Source organism: Panthera onca, chromosome C1 (genome assembly GCF_046562875.1).
Source record: "Panthera onca isolate mPanOnc1 chromosome C1, mPanOnc1 haplotype 2, whole genome shotgun sequence".
Taxonomy (NCBI): Eukaryota; Metazoa; Chordata; class Mammalia; order Carnivora; family Felidae; genus Panthera; species Panthera onca.
The window spans coordinates 86,748,828-86,770,390 of NC_138346.1; the positions used below are offsets into that span (position 1 = coordinate 86,748,828).

The 21,563-nt window shown below is 40.3% G+C and overlaps 1 protein-coding gene across 19 annotated transcripts in view; it reads left to right on the forward strand.

Annotated features, from left to right (window-relative positions):
• Positions 1–21,563, forward strand: part of QTMAN (queuosine-tRNA mannosyltransferase) — a 397,197-nt gene that overhangs the window by 313,016 nt on the left and 62,618 nt on the right. For 16 of the 19 annotated variants that reach the window (XM_078451326.2, XM_078451320.2, XM_078451322.2 and 13 more), the window contains one exon: positions 17,625–17,786. The exons of the other annotated variants lie outside the window; for them this stretch is intronic. In XM_078451326.2, the coding sequence (XP_078307452.2) occupies positions 17,625–17,786 (162 nt within the window). The remainder of the gene's footprint in view (positions 1–17,624; positions 17,787–21,563) is intronic. 19 annotated transcript variants of the gene reach the window in all.

Genomic DNA, 21,563 nt, shown 5'->3' on the forward strand with positions numbered 1-21,563 from the left:
TTGGCCTGCTCTCAAATCTCTGCACCGAAGACCTTGCTTGAAACATATTTCTCAAACTCTTTTTTTCCCTGTATCTTCATGGTTCTCTCTGAGTGCCTTGTGCAAGGGCACTAATCAGAAATAGTAGAAAGAAGATGTGACAAAGGATGGCAGGTTGCCGTTCTCATCACAGTTTTCCATCCTCACTGCTCCAGTGGCTGGGAAGGTTTTAAACCAGTCATACCACTGATAGCCACCAGTGCAAGGTGGTGATTCAATAGTAGCTATTTAGAGCAGAAATAGAAGTAAATATAATATCTGAATTCATCAACTACTTCTGGAATATTGTTAGGAGACCCTCCCTAATGATAGTACTCAAAACATCAGCAACCAGTTTATCTAGTCTAAGCAGCTGTGTTTTCTTTCTAAAGCAAATGGCCTTGGTGTGAAATGCATTTATTGATGTATTACCTCTCTTATACATCAATCATACATATACCATTTCAGCTAATCCTTCAAATAACTCTAAGAAGTTCCCATTTAATAAGTGAAAAAACCAGTGGCTCAACTAGGTTATTTTGTTGGCCCAGGGCTACTTACCTGTTAGGTGATAACCCTGAAATTTGAGTCCAAGGCAGTTGGCTTCTAAAGGTGCCTTACAACATTTCCCCTTCTAATGAAGAATGTTTATTCACACACCCTACCTTCCCTCCCAGCTCTGTTTCTAGGACATATGTGACACTTCAGTGAGGGCAAAATTTAATTGGCATTGTTATCAACTTCTCTGGAGTTGTGAACAAAGTACAAATAAAACAAGATGGGAAGTCCACAGTTTTGCACATAAGCGCCTTTGCCATTAACGCCAGCAGCTCCTTTAATCCTCTCAGGCGGAAATGATCAAGTGTATCTCTTACAAGGAGTACACCCATACTGTTTTCCAATAGAAGAGTAACATATATCTGTTGAGGATGACCTAAATTGATCTATTCTTTAGTAAACCGCAGAAGTTGGGTTGTTCTGCTAATCTGTGGATGAATGGTCTTGTAAACATGATCCCAGGAGACTGGGAGTGACCTTGTGTTCTCTGTGGATGTGGCTTTGGATCAAGGAGTGTAAGGCCAATGGGAAGCAGCCTCATTTGACCTTTGAGAGCTTCATGTTAATGTGACTTTAAAATATCCAGTGGCAAAACTGTCCCCCCCCCACACACACACACACACATATAACATGTAGACTGGGAGTTTGATATTTATTTAGTCTTGTGAAAATAAAAGTTGAACTTAAAGTAAGTACATGTTGGGGTGCCTGGGTAGCCAGTAGGTTAAGCATCCTACTTCAGCTCAGGTCATGATCTCATAGTACGTGGGTTCGAGCCCTGTGTCCTGCTCTGTACTGACAGCTCAGAGCCTGGAGTCTGCTCCCTCTCTCCTCCCCTACTCGTGCTCTGTCTCTCTCTCAAAAATAAATAAGCATTAATTTTTTTTTAAATTACATGTTTATTATAACTCGGTTCACTTCTCTTTTTTTATTTTTTTTTTAACATTTTTATTTATTTTTGAGAGGCAGAGAGAGACAGAACACGAGCAGGGGTGGGGCAGAGAGAGAGGAAGACACAGAATCTGAATCAGGCTCCCAACTGTACTGCATTCAGAATCTGAATCTGAGCTGTCAGCACAGAGCCTGACGCAAGGCCGGAACCCACAAACTGTAAGATCATTACCTCAGCTGAAGTTGGCCGCTCAAACGACCGAGACACCCAGGTGCCCCTCTAGGTTCACTTTTCTAGCAATCACCTTCATTTCTGTAAAACTGAAACTTTATTAAGCAACTACTTGTGCCAAGCACTAATGCTGAACAGTTCCCCATCAATTATTGTATTTTACCCTCTCAGTGGTCCTCTGGCCTTTTAAAGAAGGATCATGCCAAAAATCAGGGAAGAGCAGTGTGGTTTTGGTTATAATGACAGTGATTTCTCCTTATCAGGATAGGTTCTAAAATAGTACACTTGTACGACTTTTGTTCTCTTTTCTTCCAAGAAAGGATAAATGCTATTTATGAGAAGCTCAGTTTAATAATATCAGATGAGCAGAATTCTATTTTTTAAAAAGTTAGATTTGAACCAGAGAAGTTTGAAGACTGAAGGCCCTTCCTCTAAGTTCAACACAAGAGCAAGTCCAAAGGGTGTTCCATGCATCTTAAAATTTAAATTCAAATTTGGCCAGTGAGAACTCAAAGCTAGTATCACTGTTGATCCTATAAAGAGAGATGTTTCTAATTAACTAACTTTAAAGCCCTATCTTAATCACTTGGAGCATTCTTGTGCACATCTGCGTTGCAGGACTAACTGGATTACCTCCATGGTGTGTGTGTGTGTCGGGGTGTGTGTGTGTGTGTGTGTGTGTGTGTGTGTGTGTTTAAAGCAATGCTATAACTCTATCCAAATGCGATTCAGCCCTGCTTTAAAGTGTAGAAGCAAATGTGTATTTGGTAACATAGTTTAAAAATTGGACCCCCCCCCCCCTTCTACAGTCTATGTTCTTTTCTTGTGAATTGGGCTTGTTTGTGGAGGACGCCCATCTCCAATACAGTGACACATACATCCCAGAGCCTCTTCCCCCTCACTTCCATCTAGCCTCAATGAGCACCAGAGCCAGGGCTCTCATATGGTTTTGCTTCCTCTGACAATGACATCAGTATCTTTCCATGTGCCTTATTTTTATAAAATTGTGCCCAGAATGAGTGGCGATGCCAATAAAGGAAACTGAGTCCTAGGAGTAATTTTTCATTAGAGTAAATGAAATGATATGATAAACAAGTAAAACCCGATGTGACAACATGGCACAAAGCTGTGATACAAAATGTTTGTTTCTATTCCTGTGAATGTTTTCTAAAGCTTTTATTATGCCTTTCGCATGTCTTGCGTGTATGTATACTGATCGGTGGAAACATGATTCGTGTTCAGATATTTATTTCTATCAATGAATGACCAGATGGTTCTTGCCTTCTTGGAAGAGAACCACTTTCCCTGTTCAGTAACTGAGGGACATTCTGTGTAACAAACTATATAGGATGACCGACTGGCCCAAGTGAGAAACCCGCAGCTGCCTTTCTCTACTCTGTAAAGTTGACAGAGGCTCACACACGCCTTTATTCTTATTTTCTTTCTTAATTGAAATAGTTCGCATATTTTCCGTACCAAAGTAACACACGCTCATTGTCAAAAACTGTGGCAATACAGACAAAAATAAAGAAGAAGAATGCTTATAAATTGATTTTTACTACCCGTAACTAGCCACTTGGAGATTTAATGATGGTGATGAGGATACAAAACTGATGTTTATTTGAGTGCATACTCTGCTGAACACGGTGCTAAATGCTGTACGCAAATTAGTTTATATAATTCTCCCCCAACCCACTGATGTAGGTAATGGTATTAACCTCCTTTCGTAGCTGAGGACACTGGAGCTCAGAGATGTGAAATGAATTAGCTGAATCACACAGCTAGTGGCAGACTTTATTGAACCTGGGATTGCCTGCTAGCCCCATTGATCGCTAAGAGTTAGCTGATTAACTCTTCTGTTGGATAGGTTTCTGATAGTTTTTTTCACTTTTGCACGTTCCCCTTCAGTTGTATTTATGAAGCTTTTGATACGTTAAAACACTTTATTTTTACACAGACAAACCTATTCTTTATTTTTGTGGTTTCTACCTTTAGTGTCACGTCTAAAAAAGACCTCTCCTATTCCTAGATTATAACATGGGGGGGGGGGGGGGGCGGGTAGAAATGCTAACAGTACCAGAAGAAAATAATCACAAGCCAGAAAGCCAAGGTGCGGAAGTTGACACCAACAGGAAGAGAAAGGAGATCTGAGATGTGTCTGAAGGCAGTGGCAAAGGGGAAAATGAAACTGTTCCCTTATTATACCCATCGAGGGCAACCTGTTCAATAAACCAGGTGCATGCACTTCCATTCTCGCCTCCTGTCCTCCCCTTCAAGGTCCTACAGCAGGCTCTGGACTAAGAGGAAGGACTGGAGGAAAAGAGAGGAGGGCTTATTACATAGCTGAAACTCTTGGAGGGTCTCTCATGTGCATCCAATGCCTTCTGTCAGAGGAGGCAAATTCCAACTCTTTTGTGTGGTGCAGAGGTATGTTCTTTTGAGACGCTCCTGGGAAGACCTCGCACACAGAGGTAGGTACTCCTTAGCATGAACGAAACCCTCCCTGCATGACCTCTAATCAGATCCTTCTCTCAGATCCTGCCCCAAGGGTATCCTCCTTGCCCCGAAGTCAACCTTCTTGAGCATAGTCCTTTCAGTATGGATCTTGTATGACTCCCCTCCACCAGGGCCACGGGGAGGGCATGGGAGGAAATCAGGCGTGCTTTCCCTTTCAAATGGCAGAAAGGGGAGCTGCTTCCATTGCTTCCTTTCTCCTTACCCTGCCATGTGGACAATCTCACTTATCCTCCTACCTTCCAAATCTTGAAGTCAAGGGTATCGTCAGGATAGCCCTATGCCCTAGATTTTAGGGGGGCATGCAGTAGGTTCTCCCAAGAACACTTCTGAGCTCTGTTCTAGGAGCAGGAGGAGAGGGCAGGTTTTTGAGTTTCAGCAGCTTGGCAGTCATCCAGTTTGGGGAAAGAGATGCCAACCTCCCCTTCTGGCAAACATCCCAAATCTCTGTAATAAGAGGTTCCCATGGAGCCCATCTACTCCTGTGAATTTCCTCCTCGTATTTAGGCTGAGAGGGTGATGAGTAACAGTCACGGGGCCAATGTTTCTACTTTTAGTAAGTCCTGCAGAGGGGTGTCTCACACCTCCTTTTAGCCTTTGTAGGTATTAATCCTCAGGGTTAGGACCTCAGCTGAAATTCCAGGATAGTAGGAAAAGTCCCATTTTACACGTATGACATAGAGTTATTTGGGGTTGTGAACATACCACATGATAAAAAGTTTCTCATTTTCTTTTCCAAAATGTATCGTTAGTTATCACAGATATTTTCTCATTCGTTTATTACTTTTTTAATAGTGACCCATGCCATTAGTAAATTCATACTCGTTTCTTCTAGAGGTATAGCTCTATTACAATAAAATGAAAAAATTATGTCAGAGGAGTGCTCTGTATTGCAAAGCCATTTCTATGTCACAGTGTATAGTCCTTTGAAGCAATATTTTGTTGATCATGGTGACAACAAATTCAATATATCTAATAATACTGCATAGCAGGTCTTCATTCTCTATCCTGTTGATGTGACAGTCACTCTTTAATGAAACCTTATTTTGTATACTATTTGCATTGTAGATCAGGAATGAAGAGCTGAGTTTGCTTAAGCAAGAGCTGAGCTGTTTATACTTTTTATATTCTTCTATCAAGAAATAATTACCCTTCAACCAACCTTACCTCCTTCTACTTCACATATGCAAACCACCTGAAATAAAGCACACTCAAACACCCAAACCACGCAGCAGTATACAAAAACAATCAGGACCCAGAAAGCCATAAAATAGTGTGTGCATAACCCTTTCCACTTCCTTGTATCAAGGCAGCCATTCCTTCAGCAAGTACATATGGAACATCTACTGTGGGCTGTAAACCTGGGAGGCAGTAGAGTTGATTTTGCTCATTTATTTAGTACAGGGAGGAAAGAATAAGATTTGTTTTAGCTCCAGTTCTGTAAAAACAAAATGTTTTTTCTGGCTTAACAAAGATGATACCGTAGTAAGACTTTAGTATCTCTTGGTTTGTTGTCTATAATTCTCTACTGGAATCCATCTACTACACATGGATTGGTTTTAAATGGCCTTCAGCACATTGCTGCAGGCACATCTGGCTGGTTGCTCTCTCTACTCCTAAACTTACATTCAATTTTACAATGATCTGACTTTTGACACCCTTAGAACTTGGTTGTACCCTGGCATATGTTATTGAAATGTTGAATATTGAATTTATACACAGTATAAATTAGGGTGCGCACTAATTCAGGTGGTATATGCAATACTTTAACATAGCCCGTGCTAACAAGACGCAGACTCAATACGTCTAAATTATGGAATAAGTACATTTTTAAGATTACATGAATTTTTTTGTTTGTTTTATATGAGAACTCCACCAAATAGTTACTTTTCCCAGGATATTTATTATTATTAACATTTATGGTTAAAAGTATATAGTTTCCACTTATATCCAATGTAGTATTAAAAGATATTTGCATCTCTCTGTGCTTATGACCCACAATGATACAAACTGTGAATGTATATAATTCTCCACTAAAAACATTTGCTCCTATTCAAGAACCCACTATTCAAAGAAAGGGTATTTTGAGGTGGAAAGTAAACAACCTTCTGCCAAAAGGGGCACCTGGGTGGTTCACTCCATGAAGCATTTGACTCTTGATTGCAACTCAGGTCATAATCTCACAATTCGTGGGATCGAGCCCCATGTCGGGCTCTATACTGACATCATGGAGCCTACTTGGGATTCTCTCTCTCTCTCTCTCTCTCTCTCTCTCTCTCTCTCTGCCCCACTCACGCACAAGTGCTGTCTCTCTTTCTCAGAATAAATAAACTTGAAAAAAAATTTTCTGCAAATAATGTTGAACCTCAGAATAATGGATTGTTGTGATCTTGAAACAACCAACATACTATCTCTTTAAAAAGCTTGAAAGAGGAGGGGTGCCTGGGTGGCTCAGTCAGTTAAGCATCCAACTTTGGCTCAGGTCATGATCTCACAGCCTGTGAGTTCAAGCCCCACATCGGGCTCTGTGCTGACAGCTCAGAGCCTGGAGCCTGCTTCAGATTCTGTGTCTCCCTCTCTCTCTGCCCCTTCCTCAGTCATGCTCTGTGTGTGTGTGTGTGTGTCTCTCTCTCAGGAATAAATAAAACATTTAAAATTTTTTTAAAAAAACTTGAAAGAGGAAAACTCAGTCACGTGTTAAAAATGTCTAATTTTTCTTCTATTTGTTTTTCTTATGACAGCAGAGATTTCAGTTTGAGTAGGCACTCCATAAATACCTACTGATTGACTAATAGTTTAAGGAAATGTCTTAGAGTTTCAATAATTGGTAAGATTTTAAGGAAGGACAAAACGTAGGTACAAATCTCTCTCTATTGCCTCGCTTTGGTGAATCTGCCGCTTTTCCAGGCATAGTAATCGATACCTACATGTGTCATCCTCACGTCTCCTCAAAACCTTCTTTATGATGTTTCCTGTCCAACATCTCTTACAGTTTAGCAAGTCAGAAACTGGCTATAACAGCCTTCTGTGGGATTAGGCCCTTAAGAATTGCAAATACTGAAACTACTATACAGAAAAGATGAAGTAAGTTTTTAAAACAGTAGCATAAGAATAGATCTATAACATGAGAAATAAAAGATACTATAAAAATTAGTGCATATTTTTAAAGGACTAAGTAGAATTTTTATATATTCATTAAAATGAACTCCATGGATATGTTAAGCATTAGACGTGTGTGAAGAGAGAATTAGTGACCTAGAAGCTAGATATTAAAAAATAAAAGGATAAGAATCCAGCACGTGTCTAATAAGACTTCCAGAAGGAAAAATTAGAGAAAGTGTTAGAGGCAATATTCAGAGATTTGGGCAAGAAATTTCCAGATTATTAAAGTCATGAATTCTCAACATCATACATATATTTAGTTTTAAAAGGTCAGAGAGTACAAAGAAGTCTGTAAAACAAAGCAAAATCCCTTTCCCCAGTCCTTCCCACCCCTAAGCTCTCCCACCTGTAGAGTCTACCACTGACAAAATGTTTAAATTTTCTTGTCTTGCTCTTTCTTAATCTTTAAAATAGATATGATCTATTGACTTCATATGAGTAGAAATTATTTAGTTAGCTCTCTTAGAACACGAGTATCCATGTGCATGAGCACGGGTGCACACGTGTTCACGCACATACTTTCCCTCACCCTATCCTTCCAATATGGCTATCTCTCAACTTTTGATTAATTAAAGATTCTGTGTTTATAGCATTATTGCTATGTAAGTATGTTTCCTGCTGAGCATCGTGGTAGTTTGTTTTTTGGTGTTTTGTTTTTTTTTTTCTTGAACAACTCTTTACCTTTTTCCTGGGGCTAATTATTGCTTTGACTGTATCTGCTTGGTTTCTGTGTCACCATCATAAACTCGTTCCTAAGCTTTGTGGCTGTCACTAAGTCATCATTTTGATATGGTCAGTCACATTAGAAAACCTATCATTTCCATGTTTGTTCTTGGATACCCCCTTCCTGGAGGACCCCATTTTTTTGCCCTCTGTTCCTTCTAGTTGCTTTCCGGGCCCTTGAATCAACTATTTCCTGGATCCCATGTCTCTCTCTTGTTTTATGTTCTCATCTTAGTGTGCTGTATCTACCTGTGAGGTATGCCCATGGGAGCTAAAATTTCTTAGGGACTTGCATGTCTAAAAATGGCTTTATCCTGCCTCATATTTGATTGATATTCGACTGAGTTTTGAGTTCTCATTGAAAATCATTTTCCTCTTAAGTTTGAGGTAATGTTCTATTGTTTTTTACTTTTTGAACTTCCTGTTGAGAAGTCCATTCTTATCTATTTCTGATCCCTTGCATGTGACTTCCTGTTTGCTCTCCCAAAAGGTGTTAGATTTTCTATTTCACCTCTGGTGTTCTGAAATCCCATAATTCTGCTTGGATTGGATTTTTGTCCCTTTCTTATGCTGGTCACTCATTCCTTTCAGCACTAAGGATTTTCTTATATTTTTCCTTTGGTTTTCTCCCCCATGATTTTCTCCAACTCCTATTCACCAATATTGAACCTTAAGTGGACCTGATTTTGTTTCTCTTCTCCTACTCCGTTCTTTTCATTTTTGTTTTTCTGCTGTCTGTAAAATTTTCTCAACCTTATCTTCAAATTTTTCTAATGATTTCTTTTTAGTTATGATATTTTTATTTGCAAGCACTCTCTTCTGTTCCTGAATGTTCTTTCTTATTGCATTCTATTTTTCTCACCATGAATGCAAAATCTTATTTTATCATTGTGGATGTGATAGGATTTTTTTTTTAAGTTTTCATTTACTCCTCCCTCTGTCTCAGTGTCTTTCAAGGTCCTTTTCTGTAGTGGTTTGCTTTGTCATATTTATTTCATGTTAATAGTTTTCTTCAAATGTCTGATGGTCCCTGGCTGTTCTTTCAGATTTGAGAGTGAGACCCTGAAAGATGTTTAGAATTTCAGAGACAAGGTCTATGGACTAGTGACCATTTTCATGGAATGAGCAAACAAGGGATTCACTTGTGGCACCCCCACATGTCATTGTCGACAGGTCAGTCCAGTTAGTTTCCAGAGAAAGTCTCCTCCCATCACCTGTATCGGGAATCTCATGCTGTCTGAGAGCCAAATGGTTAGGGAAGGGCGCTGGAGAGGGGTGACCAATAAATGGGCACAGTTTCACTTAATTTCCCTCACGCTTGCCTTTAGCCTTACTGAACCCCTCAAGTGAGGAAGCCTCCTTTCTGCTGTTGAGGTAGAGGGTGGGAGGTGGGGAGAGAGGGGAGACCAGAGGCAGATCACTGTGCATGGGGAGGTTGTCATATCAGAGGGGTTTGTGCTCACTGCATAGAGAATTGTTACCAGTTCTGTTTTCAGTTCTGCTCCACATCTGCACCTCCCGAGGTACCTGGCATGTCCGATACCTGAGCCTTTGGAGTTTCTCTGCAACAAATGAACTGCTGCTTCTTGGCTAACATCACATGCACAAGCAAAATCGTCTGCACGCATAGACGTGTCCTGCCTCCTCCTCTTTGCTCAAACACCACTCATTCCTATGCTTTCCATCTTCTGAAATTTAGTTGCCATTTCTTTCCTGTTGTCATCTTTTTCAGTTTTCCTCTTTGTTCTTGAAAGTCTTTGCCGTTTTTAAAAATTCCCATACCATTATTTTAGTGGCAATTCAAAAGGCAAGAGGTATTTAAAATCGGTGTTTGCTCTGCCGTGTGTCCCCAGTCCATTCTTCATACTGCAGTAGAGTGTTTATTCAGCCCCCGTCTGCCTGTAAACTTTTCAAATGGCCACATACCGCTTCACTTATATTTTAAAGGCAGAAAAGCCTTCACCTGGTTATACCTTGGACCTCATTTTTGTCCCTCCCCTACCGCACCTTCATTCCTATTCACACCCAATTGACACTACGGCCATATTTTGCTTTTTCCACTGGACTGTGTTTTCCCTCCAGGTCCTTTGCACATGCCATGACTCTTGGCACAGCCCACGACTCACAACTGGCTACCTTCCAGTCACCACCGTAGCCTCAACTGAAAGATCACCTTCTCTAGAGAGCCTTCGTTGGCACCAACCCTGTCTCCAGGACTGGGTTCCCATCACCCTAACACCTATTCTTTCCTGATCAGAGCACCTACCACATCGTGTGTTCCACGAAGGCAACTTGGCCATTTGCTCGGCATGGAGTGGGCACTCCAGTTTTTGTGGAATGGTGATTGAATGGTTTTTTTCTCTGAACCTTTTTCACTCAGTATTTAAAAGCCTTTCTTAACCTTCAAGCCTTGGCCATAGTCTAGTAATAGCCCAGCAATTTACCCATCTGTTGTATTGTGACCTCAGTTTTCCAAGCTTTCCATACTGGAAACTGGAGAAAACCTGAAGTAAGCAGAAGTGTTTGTACACTCACTTTGTACACCTGAAGGCTTTATTTCAAAGTAATAGTAACAAAACTGTATCTTCCAGTAATATCAGTTCAGAATAAAGTCAGGTTCTGTGGCTTAACAATTAGGCAGCAATAGAATCAGTACGTGATGTGGATCAATACTTAGTGCCGTAGCATTTAATGCAGTAGCAGGGGGAAAAAAAAAGCGGGTTCTGCTGGAAGTTGGATTTGCTGGTGATTTTGATTTATTCAGGTTGTGGATGGGCATATGAAAAAGGGAAAGGAAAAAAAAAAAGACTGGATTTTTTGATGCCCATCTGTTCGTGCTTCAGAGACCTGGAAACTGATGTTTTAAATTTCCTGGTTTTACTTTCTTGGTTTATGCAGCTTTAAGAAGGGAAAAGATGGAAACTCTCAGTTAGAAAAATGAAAAGAATAAAAGGGAAGGAAAGGAAAAGTGAAAGGTAGGAAAAAAGTACGAAAGGCAACAAGTAATAGAAAGGGAGGAATATATTTGATTTATAACATTATGCTTTTTTGTAATTCGTGTGCCTCTAGGCATGAGTACAAATCTTTGATTAGTATACAAATGAAAATAAGGTAACATTAAAATGCCCACCTTACATGGAGAGCTAAAGTGTAACTGGTAAGAGTTAGCAAGAAAAACATATCTTTAAAAAGGCATCAGTCTGGTTCAGAAAGTAGGCTTAACTATGAAGCCTACTTCATAGTAGACCAGAATTCTGGCCAGAGACCAGAATTTTTTTAAATATTGAGTATCTTTTCATAACAATGACCACGTAATGATAATCTTCACCATTATTATCAGTAACTAAAAAAAAATAGTATTTACTGAGCTCTTACTATGTGCCAAACAACATGGAAAGCCTCATTCTGCAAGGCAGCAATAATATTATCCCCATTTTACAGATGACGTGACTGATACTTAAAGAAAAAACTCTTTCCCCAGGTCAGCTAGTAAGTGGCAGAGCCCTGAATTTGAAACAGACAATGGGCTCAGAGCCCTGCTGACCCAGTATGCCATTTTGGCTGTGAATAGGGACCGTAAGATCAAATCAATAGGTTTGATAGGATATTTTGATCCTCGTTCTTCTGTGAGAAGTCTCCGACTGGCAGTATTCTCATTGCTTAGGGGAGAAAACCCAGGTTTAGGAAAATTAAGTGACTTCATTCACAACCAAACAAATTTTTAGGAAAAATTTCTTTCCTAACACTCCATTCTCTATTATTTTTTCTTATTCTTAATCAACAAGTAACATTTTGTGCCACACAATAAAATTCACATTTTCTCTTCTTTATCCTCCAGATTTTCTTTTATCAGTTTTGGTAGTCAGCTCTCTCTTCTTTGACAATATTCTCTCGTTGTCACTGTCTGTCAGCATAAACATAGTGCCTCCCACTCCGTTAGTTTCCTAATACTCTATTCAGGAAATTTCACACATCACAGTGTTGACCCTTCCTCCTTTTCTCTGCAGCAGTATCCATTTATATTGGTCAACTCAGGCTGCCATAACAAATTATCACGGGCTGGGTGGTTTAAAGAATAGACATGTATTTTCTCACATTTCTGGCCGCTGGCCACCTGAGATCAGGGTGCCCGCACGGTTGGTATTGAGTGGGGCTCTCTTCCTGGCTTGCAGGTAGCTGGCTTCTGGCTGTGTCCTCACACGTGGTAGTGGAAGGGAGGAGAGGAAAAAGAGACACAGGGAAAGAGAGATCTCTTCCGCCTCTTTTAAGGCCACAGTCCCTACCGTATTAGGGCCCAATCTTTATGACTTCATTTAACCCTTGTTACCACCTAAAGACCCTGTCTCCACACATAGTCACATTAGGGGTTACGGCTTCAACATACAAATTTTGAGGGAACACCTTTCAGTCTGTAGCACCAATGCAATGATGTCATGCTCAAAAAGGAGAGTCTCTAATTGGAAACGCTTCCAAAGGAGAATTCTTATATTTGTTTGGAAAGAAGAAAGTGATCCTTTTTTTTTTTTTAATATCAACGTATTTTCCCATCCTGCTTTCGACTCCTAAATAATGGCGTCTCAAAAAAAAAAAAAAAATCATGGGATAGAACACGTGATTAGACATAATATTTAGAGTTTCCTTCGGTGCTTTATTGAGGCTATAGAAGACATGGGATTCCCAGAGTAGTGAGAATAGTTACTTGCCAACAAGGTATATCCTGGCAAAGCTGCTTGCTTTGAGCCTATGTACGTGTGAAACAGCTACTTCCTCTTGCGTGAAAGAGATTACTTCAGATCCACATTTGGGAACTCTTTCCTTTTTTTTATACACTATCATTAAATTAAGTAAGGTGAAAGGATAGAAGATAGTGAAATTTTGCTTCTTGAGTTATTAATGAAACATAATGAACAAGTTATTAAGTTTGAATTTAAAAGTGAGATCATTTTAGTAACAGAATCAGTACACACAGTTTAGTTTAAAGGTGATATGGAAAATTTACACTTTCGGGGGCTGAGAGTCCAAAATGAGTGTGAAATGTTACTACGTATGCACTAAAGGTTTTGTAAATACAGATATAACATAGGAGGATCCTAAATAATTGTTGGGTGAATATTTGTTGATGGATTGCAGTTTCCTATTCTCTAACTGGGAAATTTGGTGTTACCCAAAATGGCCTTAGGGCTCACTCCTTATATTATGGACATTAACTTGAATGAGCAAAGGTGTGGGAAGTTTACTTACGTGTGCTCTGTACACACCACAGTTCTCTTTTAATCCTCTCCAGAAATTTGCAGATACAGATACTATCCCATTTTGTAGACTATGAAGCACAGGTTGAGAGAAATGAAGTGATGTGAATAAATCCACGAGCACAGGAAGCGCCTGTGTACTGAAACAATCTGGATTATCCTCTGTGCAACATGCCCATTGCTTAAGTGGACTTACTTACAGTGCTTCACGGAGATTTCTTGCCACCTGTCCTCCCCAAATAATTTTTGCATAGGCTCACCGTGGTATTTGAAATGATTCTGTTTGTGGTAAATTCCCTTGAGTTATGGTACTTGCCCCCTTTGAAGGGTGGGACACATTGAGCCTGGAAGGTGGCTAATACATTGTGGGAGGAAGTTTAAGATTGGTTTCCAAAAAGACCGACAATGGAGAGCAGGGCAGGATTCAGGGCTAGATCTAAAGTGGGGCTTAGTTCCAACATATAGGCTACAAGGAGGCTAAGTGTGGGGGGTAGCAAGAGTTCCCAGGCAATCAGAAAGTAGTCTGAAGGTCTTAGGGACTCACTCACCAGTGGGTGGAGAATGCTTGAAATGGAGGAGGTAGAAAAATAAAGATTCCCTGTTTTCAGTTAAGCCTACAGTCCTGCCCAACTATGTTGAATTGCTCTAGTAAAGCTCGTGTAAACTAGAGGGTTTTCTTGTTCTAAGAGAGCTCTTCTTGGGGAGGAGTGGAGATCATGAGAAGTAAGCTTACATGTGCTCACAAAGATGGCTCTGAATGTGATAAACATTTGTTCTGTCAACATGCAAGGTAGGTTTTCTTCTTCTCGTACATTTATGAGGACCTTCAATTTTCTGAGACAAGAATGTATTTATTCGTAAGGGATTTTGTAAAATTGCACACGACAAACTGCTCACAGAGGCAGGTGGTTAAATGAGCAATATATACAATCTAAAACACTTTGAAATCCAAAGAGAACAGAGCCTTGAGGCATAACTGTTTAAGTTAAATAATACTAACTACATAAACTGTGTTGTCAGAAGAGGTCATGTAAACAAACGGTGTAAGTGAGGTATGTGAAAGTGTTAGATTTTCAGAAATGATTCTTAGAAGTCGTGGTGGGAAACATTTTGCAATAGGTTCATGAGCACAGGACCACCTTTTCCTATGAGAGCCATACATCCCAGCTCTTTAAAGGACAGCCATCAGAAAATGATGGACCTTAAATAGGGAGGGAGCTGCAGTGTGTCTTTTGGGCAGCCTTTAAGAGAAGGTGCTGTCATCACTAAGAGTGTCATCTCTGGGCCCAGGTGTGGCTAATGAGGCCAGTCTGATCACCACAAATTTGCTTTCAGTCTCAGCATGTGTTTCCTGGGCTAATAAGTGGGGTTTGCTTGTTAATTTTCACTGCAGCTAGTTTCTCTGGATTCTGTTTTTTCTATCTTGTCACAAAGCAGACTCTTCATAGTTTAAGTAAGACTCTCTTGCCCAGTGCCCTCTCACAGGCTGCTGTCAGTATTTCATGTTGACTCTGCAAGTTTACACCACGGGAGATGAAATTTGGTCCGGGCACCAAACACTGAACATCTAAACAACATGGCCTAACCGGCCACAGCGGTGTTGGATGGCAGTTCCCCCAAAGCATTTGTGCTATGTGTGTGTGGATTGTGACCGACTCATCCGTGATTTGAATTTGTTCGTATTTTGTTCCGCCAGGAGTTTCTTATTGAAACAGCCTTCGCAGACATGTGCCATCTATTTTAGGAGTATTAGCCCTTAGCCATCTCCAGGAAAGAAGAACAAGCATCCTACAACCAACCAACCAACCAAGCAGAAGTCTGTCTTTCTGTTTCATGCTGTGGTCTCCAAACATCTAGTTTTAATTACGATGGATTTTCTTGCTTGTGATTCCTTTATTTCGTGAAGATAGTGTGGCAAGAGATACAGGGGGGTAGATGTGTACACATGAGAATGCTAGATTTTTACTTTTATACTTTATAGTTTTATATAAATCTGCTTACCATATAAGTGATATATTGGACACATGTGGGCTAGCATGATTTTTTAATTATCTCTGATATTTGCTTATGTGGCAACATTCTAAAAATGTTAATTTTGTAATTAATTTCCAGCACATTGTTTGGAAACAGTAAATAGTTTTTGTTATAAATCACCCGAGAACTTAGATCACTAAACTGCGTGGATGTGTCTTCCCAGTTGGTTTTGGAAAAGTTATTTATCTTTGATTCCTATTTCCTTTCTCCTCAATTCTCAGTGTGGTTTATATCCAAGAATCCACAGAAATTGCTGTGATAAAATCAAATGATATTTTTTTCTGCTATCATCCATATTAGCCTTGAACCATATCTTCTGTCACTTTTTTTCACAGCTTCTCCTCATTTCTTTCAAACTTCCTTTTGTCTGCTGTTATGTGGCTTGGTATATGGCCTTCGGTTTCAGTTTCATCATTTCTCATGTGAGCACATTTCCCCACTCCTTCTGCCATCCCTACAATATAAAATATGCCACCACCCATCTTGCTTCTCAGACTCTGGCTGTGCATCTCCTAGGGTCTCAAGTAGCATTTCCCAGGATATCCTTTGTTACATACTAAGTCTTAAGGTGCATGCTTGGGGGTGGGGGAGTCCTCGTTTCATGAAGTGTTAAGTTTGAGAAACAATACACATAATAGCCCTATTACATAATAGGTGCTCAATAAACATTTTATTGAATAAACAAAAGAATGAATAAGTGAACATACTTATGGTATACACTAGCATGTACTTTGGGAAGTTCTTGAGTGAGTAAGTGTTTAGGTCTGTTTAACCCAGCATTTACCAAATGTGTTTTCTCACAAAACCTTCTCTATCTAGTATTGCATAAAGCGCACGTTGTGAAAACTCCAGCCTAAATGATATAATGCGGTGGCCATACCACTCTCCCTCCCTCAAACCCAAGCTAATGTCCAGAGAACCTGAGCTTTGTCAACTCCTTCTTCTTGCCTACCCCACGGGCAGGCCACTTTCTCTTTTTTTATTTTTATTTTTGAGAGAGAGAGACAAAGACAGAGACAGAGCACCAGCAGGAGAGGAGCAGAGAGAGAAGGAGACACAGAATCTGAAACAGACTCCAGGCTCTGAGCTGTCAGCACAGAGCCCGACGCGGGGCTCAAACTCACAAACTGTGAGATCATGACCTGGGCCGAAGTCGGACACCTAACCAACTGAGCCACCCAGGCGCCTCCAGGCCACTTTCTCTATTTCGGTTGCTGATGCGCTCCTCCCTCTGCCTTGGCTCAAACCTGCAATACTCTTTAACCAGTTATGCTGCCTTTCTCTTTAATCATCCACTAATTTGCACCATTTTTCAAGTGCTGTCTTCCAAATCTGTTTTGAGAAGCAAGACCGCTGATAATCTCTGTCTTGTGAATTCTTATCTGTGGGTATTTATGAGATTCTATAGGTTGAACTCACTATATTAAGTACTTTTTATTGAAATCTCTCAGAAGGATGTTTGTAGGCAGTGTATTCCATCATGACTCACATGTCAGCCATGATATTCTCTTCCACAGCCCATGAATCAGTATTCATGTCCCAAGTCTACTTGACTTGCTTTATTTTATCACCTTCCTTCTGACTACCTCCATTAGTCAATGAAACATACTCTAGCCTCTCAACTTTAGCAGAAATAAGCTAAGATACCTAGAGCATTTCCTGTATCTGCCATCAGTCTTAACATCATTTAAAGCCACTCTCAAACCTAGTTTTTCCAGATTGATCTGAATAAGGCCATTCCTGTAGGGCCAGCTCTAAGTCTGTGTGTGTGGACGTGGGGTGGTGGGAAGCAATCCAGTTTAGGTCTAGAAAGTACATGCACCAGCTGTGTCTTTGAACATTGCCCAACGTAGTACCGGGGTTTTGTGGCAGTGCCTCTGGAACCACGTTGGACAGAGGTGGTGAGGAAGGAATGGTGGTTGTGAGGACAGGAGGCGGTAGGGAGGCTGTGCTTCTGTTTCACAGTTGAGCTATTGGTGGGGGAAAATGGTTGGGGCAGGGCCCCATGGCTAATAGTAGACTGGAAATGATTACAGTGATCAGAATATTCCTAAAAGTAAAAACAGGTTCTGATAGAGCTGAGAGACTCAGAAACGGGGAAAGACATTCTACAAGTACGATGGGCAGTAGCATTTCCTTAAGAAAAATTGGGCAATTATTAAAAGGCAGATCTGGCAGAAGCTCTAAAACGCAGCTCACTGGTTTTCTTCTGACTCTCTTCTCTCTTTCACTCCTTATCTCAGGACCTTTTCTCTTCTCATTAACACCTCCACCAGAGTTGGAGCTGGGGAAGAGAAAGGGAATGTTCAGACATGTGCCTATTTGCATACTCACTCTCTTGAGTTAATGCCAGGACGGCAGCGCATTCTGTCCAGTTCAATAGAAAAGCCAGTTTCACCCCATCGGTAAGGTATTATTTTCTTTTTTAGCATAGAACAGTTTATTGCCAAGCTTCTCTTAACTGTACATTACAAATAGCGTCTGATTAAGAATGTTCTGGATGGGTTAATTAGTGTGGTGACTATTATTAAGCAAACTGCTTGTTAGTATTATGCCTATTTGATCTTGGTATTGATGTGAAGTAATTGACCATAGAGCTACATTTAGAAAAGCTGGAATAAAGTTTTTTGATTTCTATTATGGCAATAAATTGTTTATATTAAACATGTCTATGAAAATATGAGTTTCATGGCACAGAGAATCAGAATAGACTCTGTGGAATGGTAGATGCGCATTGTTTTGGTGTGTTTTGTTTTGTTTTTTAGAAATATTAATACATTTGTCCAGCTTGCTTCACGACCAGCTCTGTTAGAGCAAAGTAGTAAAAAATTATTTCAGCGTGCTACTGCAGAGTGTATGAAAAGTAAGATGATTTTCACTTCCCTCACCTAAAGGACATACTTCCTTTTTACTTTAGCTAACTGCCTAACTACTTCTCTGAGTAACAGTCACCATATATAAACAGACTATCAAAGAAAAATATGGGAAGATATTCTAAGCAAGAAAAGCATAGCATGGAACCACTTTCTTTCATATACAGGATTATTATCTATATTATTTATTGGTATGTTGTCCAGTCCTGTTATTAATTTTCCCTCACTATTGCATTTCCATAGGGAATTTATTCCGTGAGCTAATAAATTATACCATCAGGGAGGGTTTTTTTTGAAATTCAGCTTAAATTTTCCCATTCTTAATTTCATCTCATTACTCCTAGTTATACCCCCTTGTACCCGGCTAAATAATTATCCTCTTTCCTTGGAGACTCCTATTATGTACCCCTCTACTTGTCACTTAACTAGGCTATTCATAGTTAGCTCCTTTAATCTGTCCTCATAAATCACTTCTTCCATTGCCTTAATCATTATTATTGCTCTTCTAAGAACTCTCTAATTTTCAAACATATACAGTTACAGGTGCCCCAGATGAAACCAGCTTTTGCACAGCCCTCTGTCCCCACAGACACGGTGCCTTCCTTCTCTGTACACCACAGTCCATCACAAAGTGGCACAAGTTTGCTGGGCAAATCAACACAGGCTCATCTTGTCAAACTGCAGACACTCTCAACAGTGTTTTCTGTGTGTCCAACTTGCCTTCAGGATTTTCTTTCTCAAGTTCATAACATTAATAAGCTGAGTTTCTGCTTACGGTCCGTATTTATGTTCTGTATCTTTCCATGTCCCCACCTATCAAATCAGTCATCCACAACCTGTGTCAGCATGGGATTCTGTTCATCCTTGGGGACATTTGGGAAGCTGGCCTACCGCCCTGCCCACAGCTAAATTCCTTGTCCCTTACCCATTCCTATTGTTTAAACACTACTCTTTAGCCAATCTCCCATCCCTTTTAATTGGCAGTTGTATTCACATGCTTACCAGTATAAATGGATTTTAAGAGTAAGTTGGGTCATGATAAAGTTTTCTAAGATAAAGTTATGTTGTTTCAATGCCTGCTGATGCATATAGATAGATATAGATATAGATATAGATAGATATAGATACAGATTTTTTTTTTTTTTTTTTTTTTTTTTTGGTGAATCCTTCCTGCAGTAAATTTGTAATTCTGTTAAAATCCTTTTTAAGCTTGCCTGGCATCCTTTATCCAACATACAAACAAACAGGTTTCTTCACTCCCTTTATTGTTGTTTTCCAGATATGTACAGATGTTCCTTCTCTTGCTGTTTGTTTCATTTGTTTAAACGTAGAGATATTGTCAGGGCCACTGGCTGGCTCAGTTGAAGGAGCATGTGACTCTTGATCGCAGGGTTGTGAGTTTGAGCCCCATATTGTTTTTTTTTTAAAAGTTAAGATATTGTTATAGTTTACTCTTTTTTTCCTTTTGTGGTGTCCAGTGGGAGCTTTTCCATTGGATTTCAGTTCCTTAGACTCTCCTCAGTGTTTTTGAATTTGTTTCAGGAATAAAGATCGTTAGTTCCCATAATAGTTCAGTAATGTGAGATATGAAACTATGATCTGTATATGCCCAAGTTTATTTTTAAATCAAGAATTAATTTATTATTTCATTAGGGTATACCAAAGGAGTTAGCACCATTTTTGTGTTTTATCCATCTGTCTACAATCATGTATTTATTACTTGCAGGGTTCTTGTATATAAGGTAATTTATCTCAAAGGGCTTTATGAGACAAGCACAGAAGCCCCCAAACAAGCTTTTTGGTTCTGTAATGTATACAGTACACTCCAGCCAAAGACCTTGTTTCCAGCCTACAGCAGAACCCACCCCGTTCATTAGTGTTGCCCATCAGTCCTCGCCCTCCGACCTAGCGAACATCCTCGACTCCTCTCTCCTGTTCTGGTCCCTTAGCACACTTCTTATACTTACCTTCACCTCTTCTCACCTTGCTTGAAATCAGTGGCCTCGTCTGTTGGCCTTGAGATCGTTGGCCTCGAAATCGTGTGACACACCACAGATTCCATACCTGCCATCTGAAACTTTTTTCCGGCTTCACTTTTTCTCCTTCCCTCAGCTTTGTAAGAAAGCTTGGTCTAGTCTCTTTCATAAGACCTACTTACTTTCCCCCTGGCCAAGAATCCTACATGCTATGCTGTTCTCCAAAGTCTTGCAAGACTTTTCGATTTCTTCAGGATCCACCTCCCTTCCCTAGCATGTGTCCCCAAGTGAACACCCTAGCGACTACACCTATGTGCACGTGCCCTATTAAGGAAAACTGATCTTGCTTCCCCATTCTCCTCTCAACCTCTCTTTCTCGGCCTCTCCCTCTTTGATGTGCACACTGTAACCTGCAGGCTGATTTCTGCCTACGCTCTCCACGGGGACTCCCCTTTGAGTAGCAAGAGATCCAAAAGCTCTTTGTTTTATCTGATGCTCTGGTACCTATGGAGTGTTTCATACCCCCCCCCCTTATGCATTTTTCAGGTTTCTTGATTCCTTTCTTACACATTGTTTTGAGACTCTTAATTCACTTCAACAGGGTGATATTACTCTCTCAGATTCTCTTTTTACTCTTCCAAATGTTCCTTATTGCTCTCCTTCCATGGTTCTTCTCCCTCACTTATCTCTTAAATGCATGTGCTCTCCATTTCTTCACTTGCCCAACAGTGCAGGAAAGGGGTCAAGTCTCAGGGACTCAGAGAAAGCACTTGTTGTCTGGCCTCAGTCTACCTGTCTACACCTCAGACTCTGGGACTTGACCCCAGTCTCTTTGGATTGCTTGTTATTCACTGAAGAATTTATGGTCTTTCACGTCCCTTTGCTTTGATCATAACATTCCCTCAGTTCAGAACTTCCCCCTCTCTGCCTTTTAGACTCCTTCAACTAAAACTGTCTGTCAGCCTTTACTGATCCCCCAAGTCAGAATTAATCTCTAGTTCTGTTTAAAAACTTGGGATGCCCATTCTTTATATGTTTCACCACAGGTTAGTTGGTTTGTGTCTGTTCTAAGCACTACTGGTTTGCTCCCCAATAGACGGTGAGCTTCTTGATCTCATTTTATTTAGATGCCTGTAGCAGTAACAGATATCATACTCTGTATGGCAAAGCATTATGGGAAGATGGGAGAAATGGCACTGAAAAAAATATTCGGGGACTATTCTCAAGGTCAATGTAATAAAAATGTGTGTCCCAGGTTCCCAGGCATACCGAACAGTCATGTGAGCAGAAATGGCCAGTGTTAATCAAGGAAGTTTCGAGCAGTTTTGTTGGG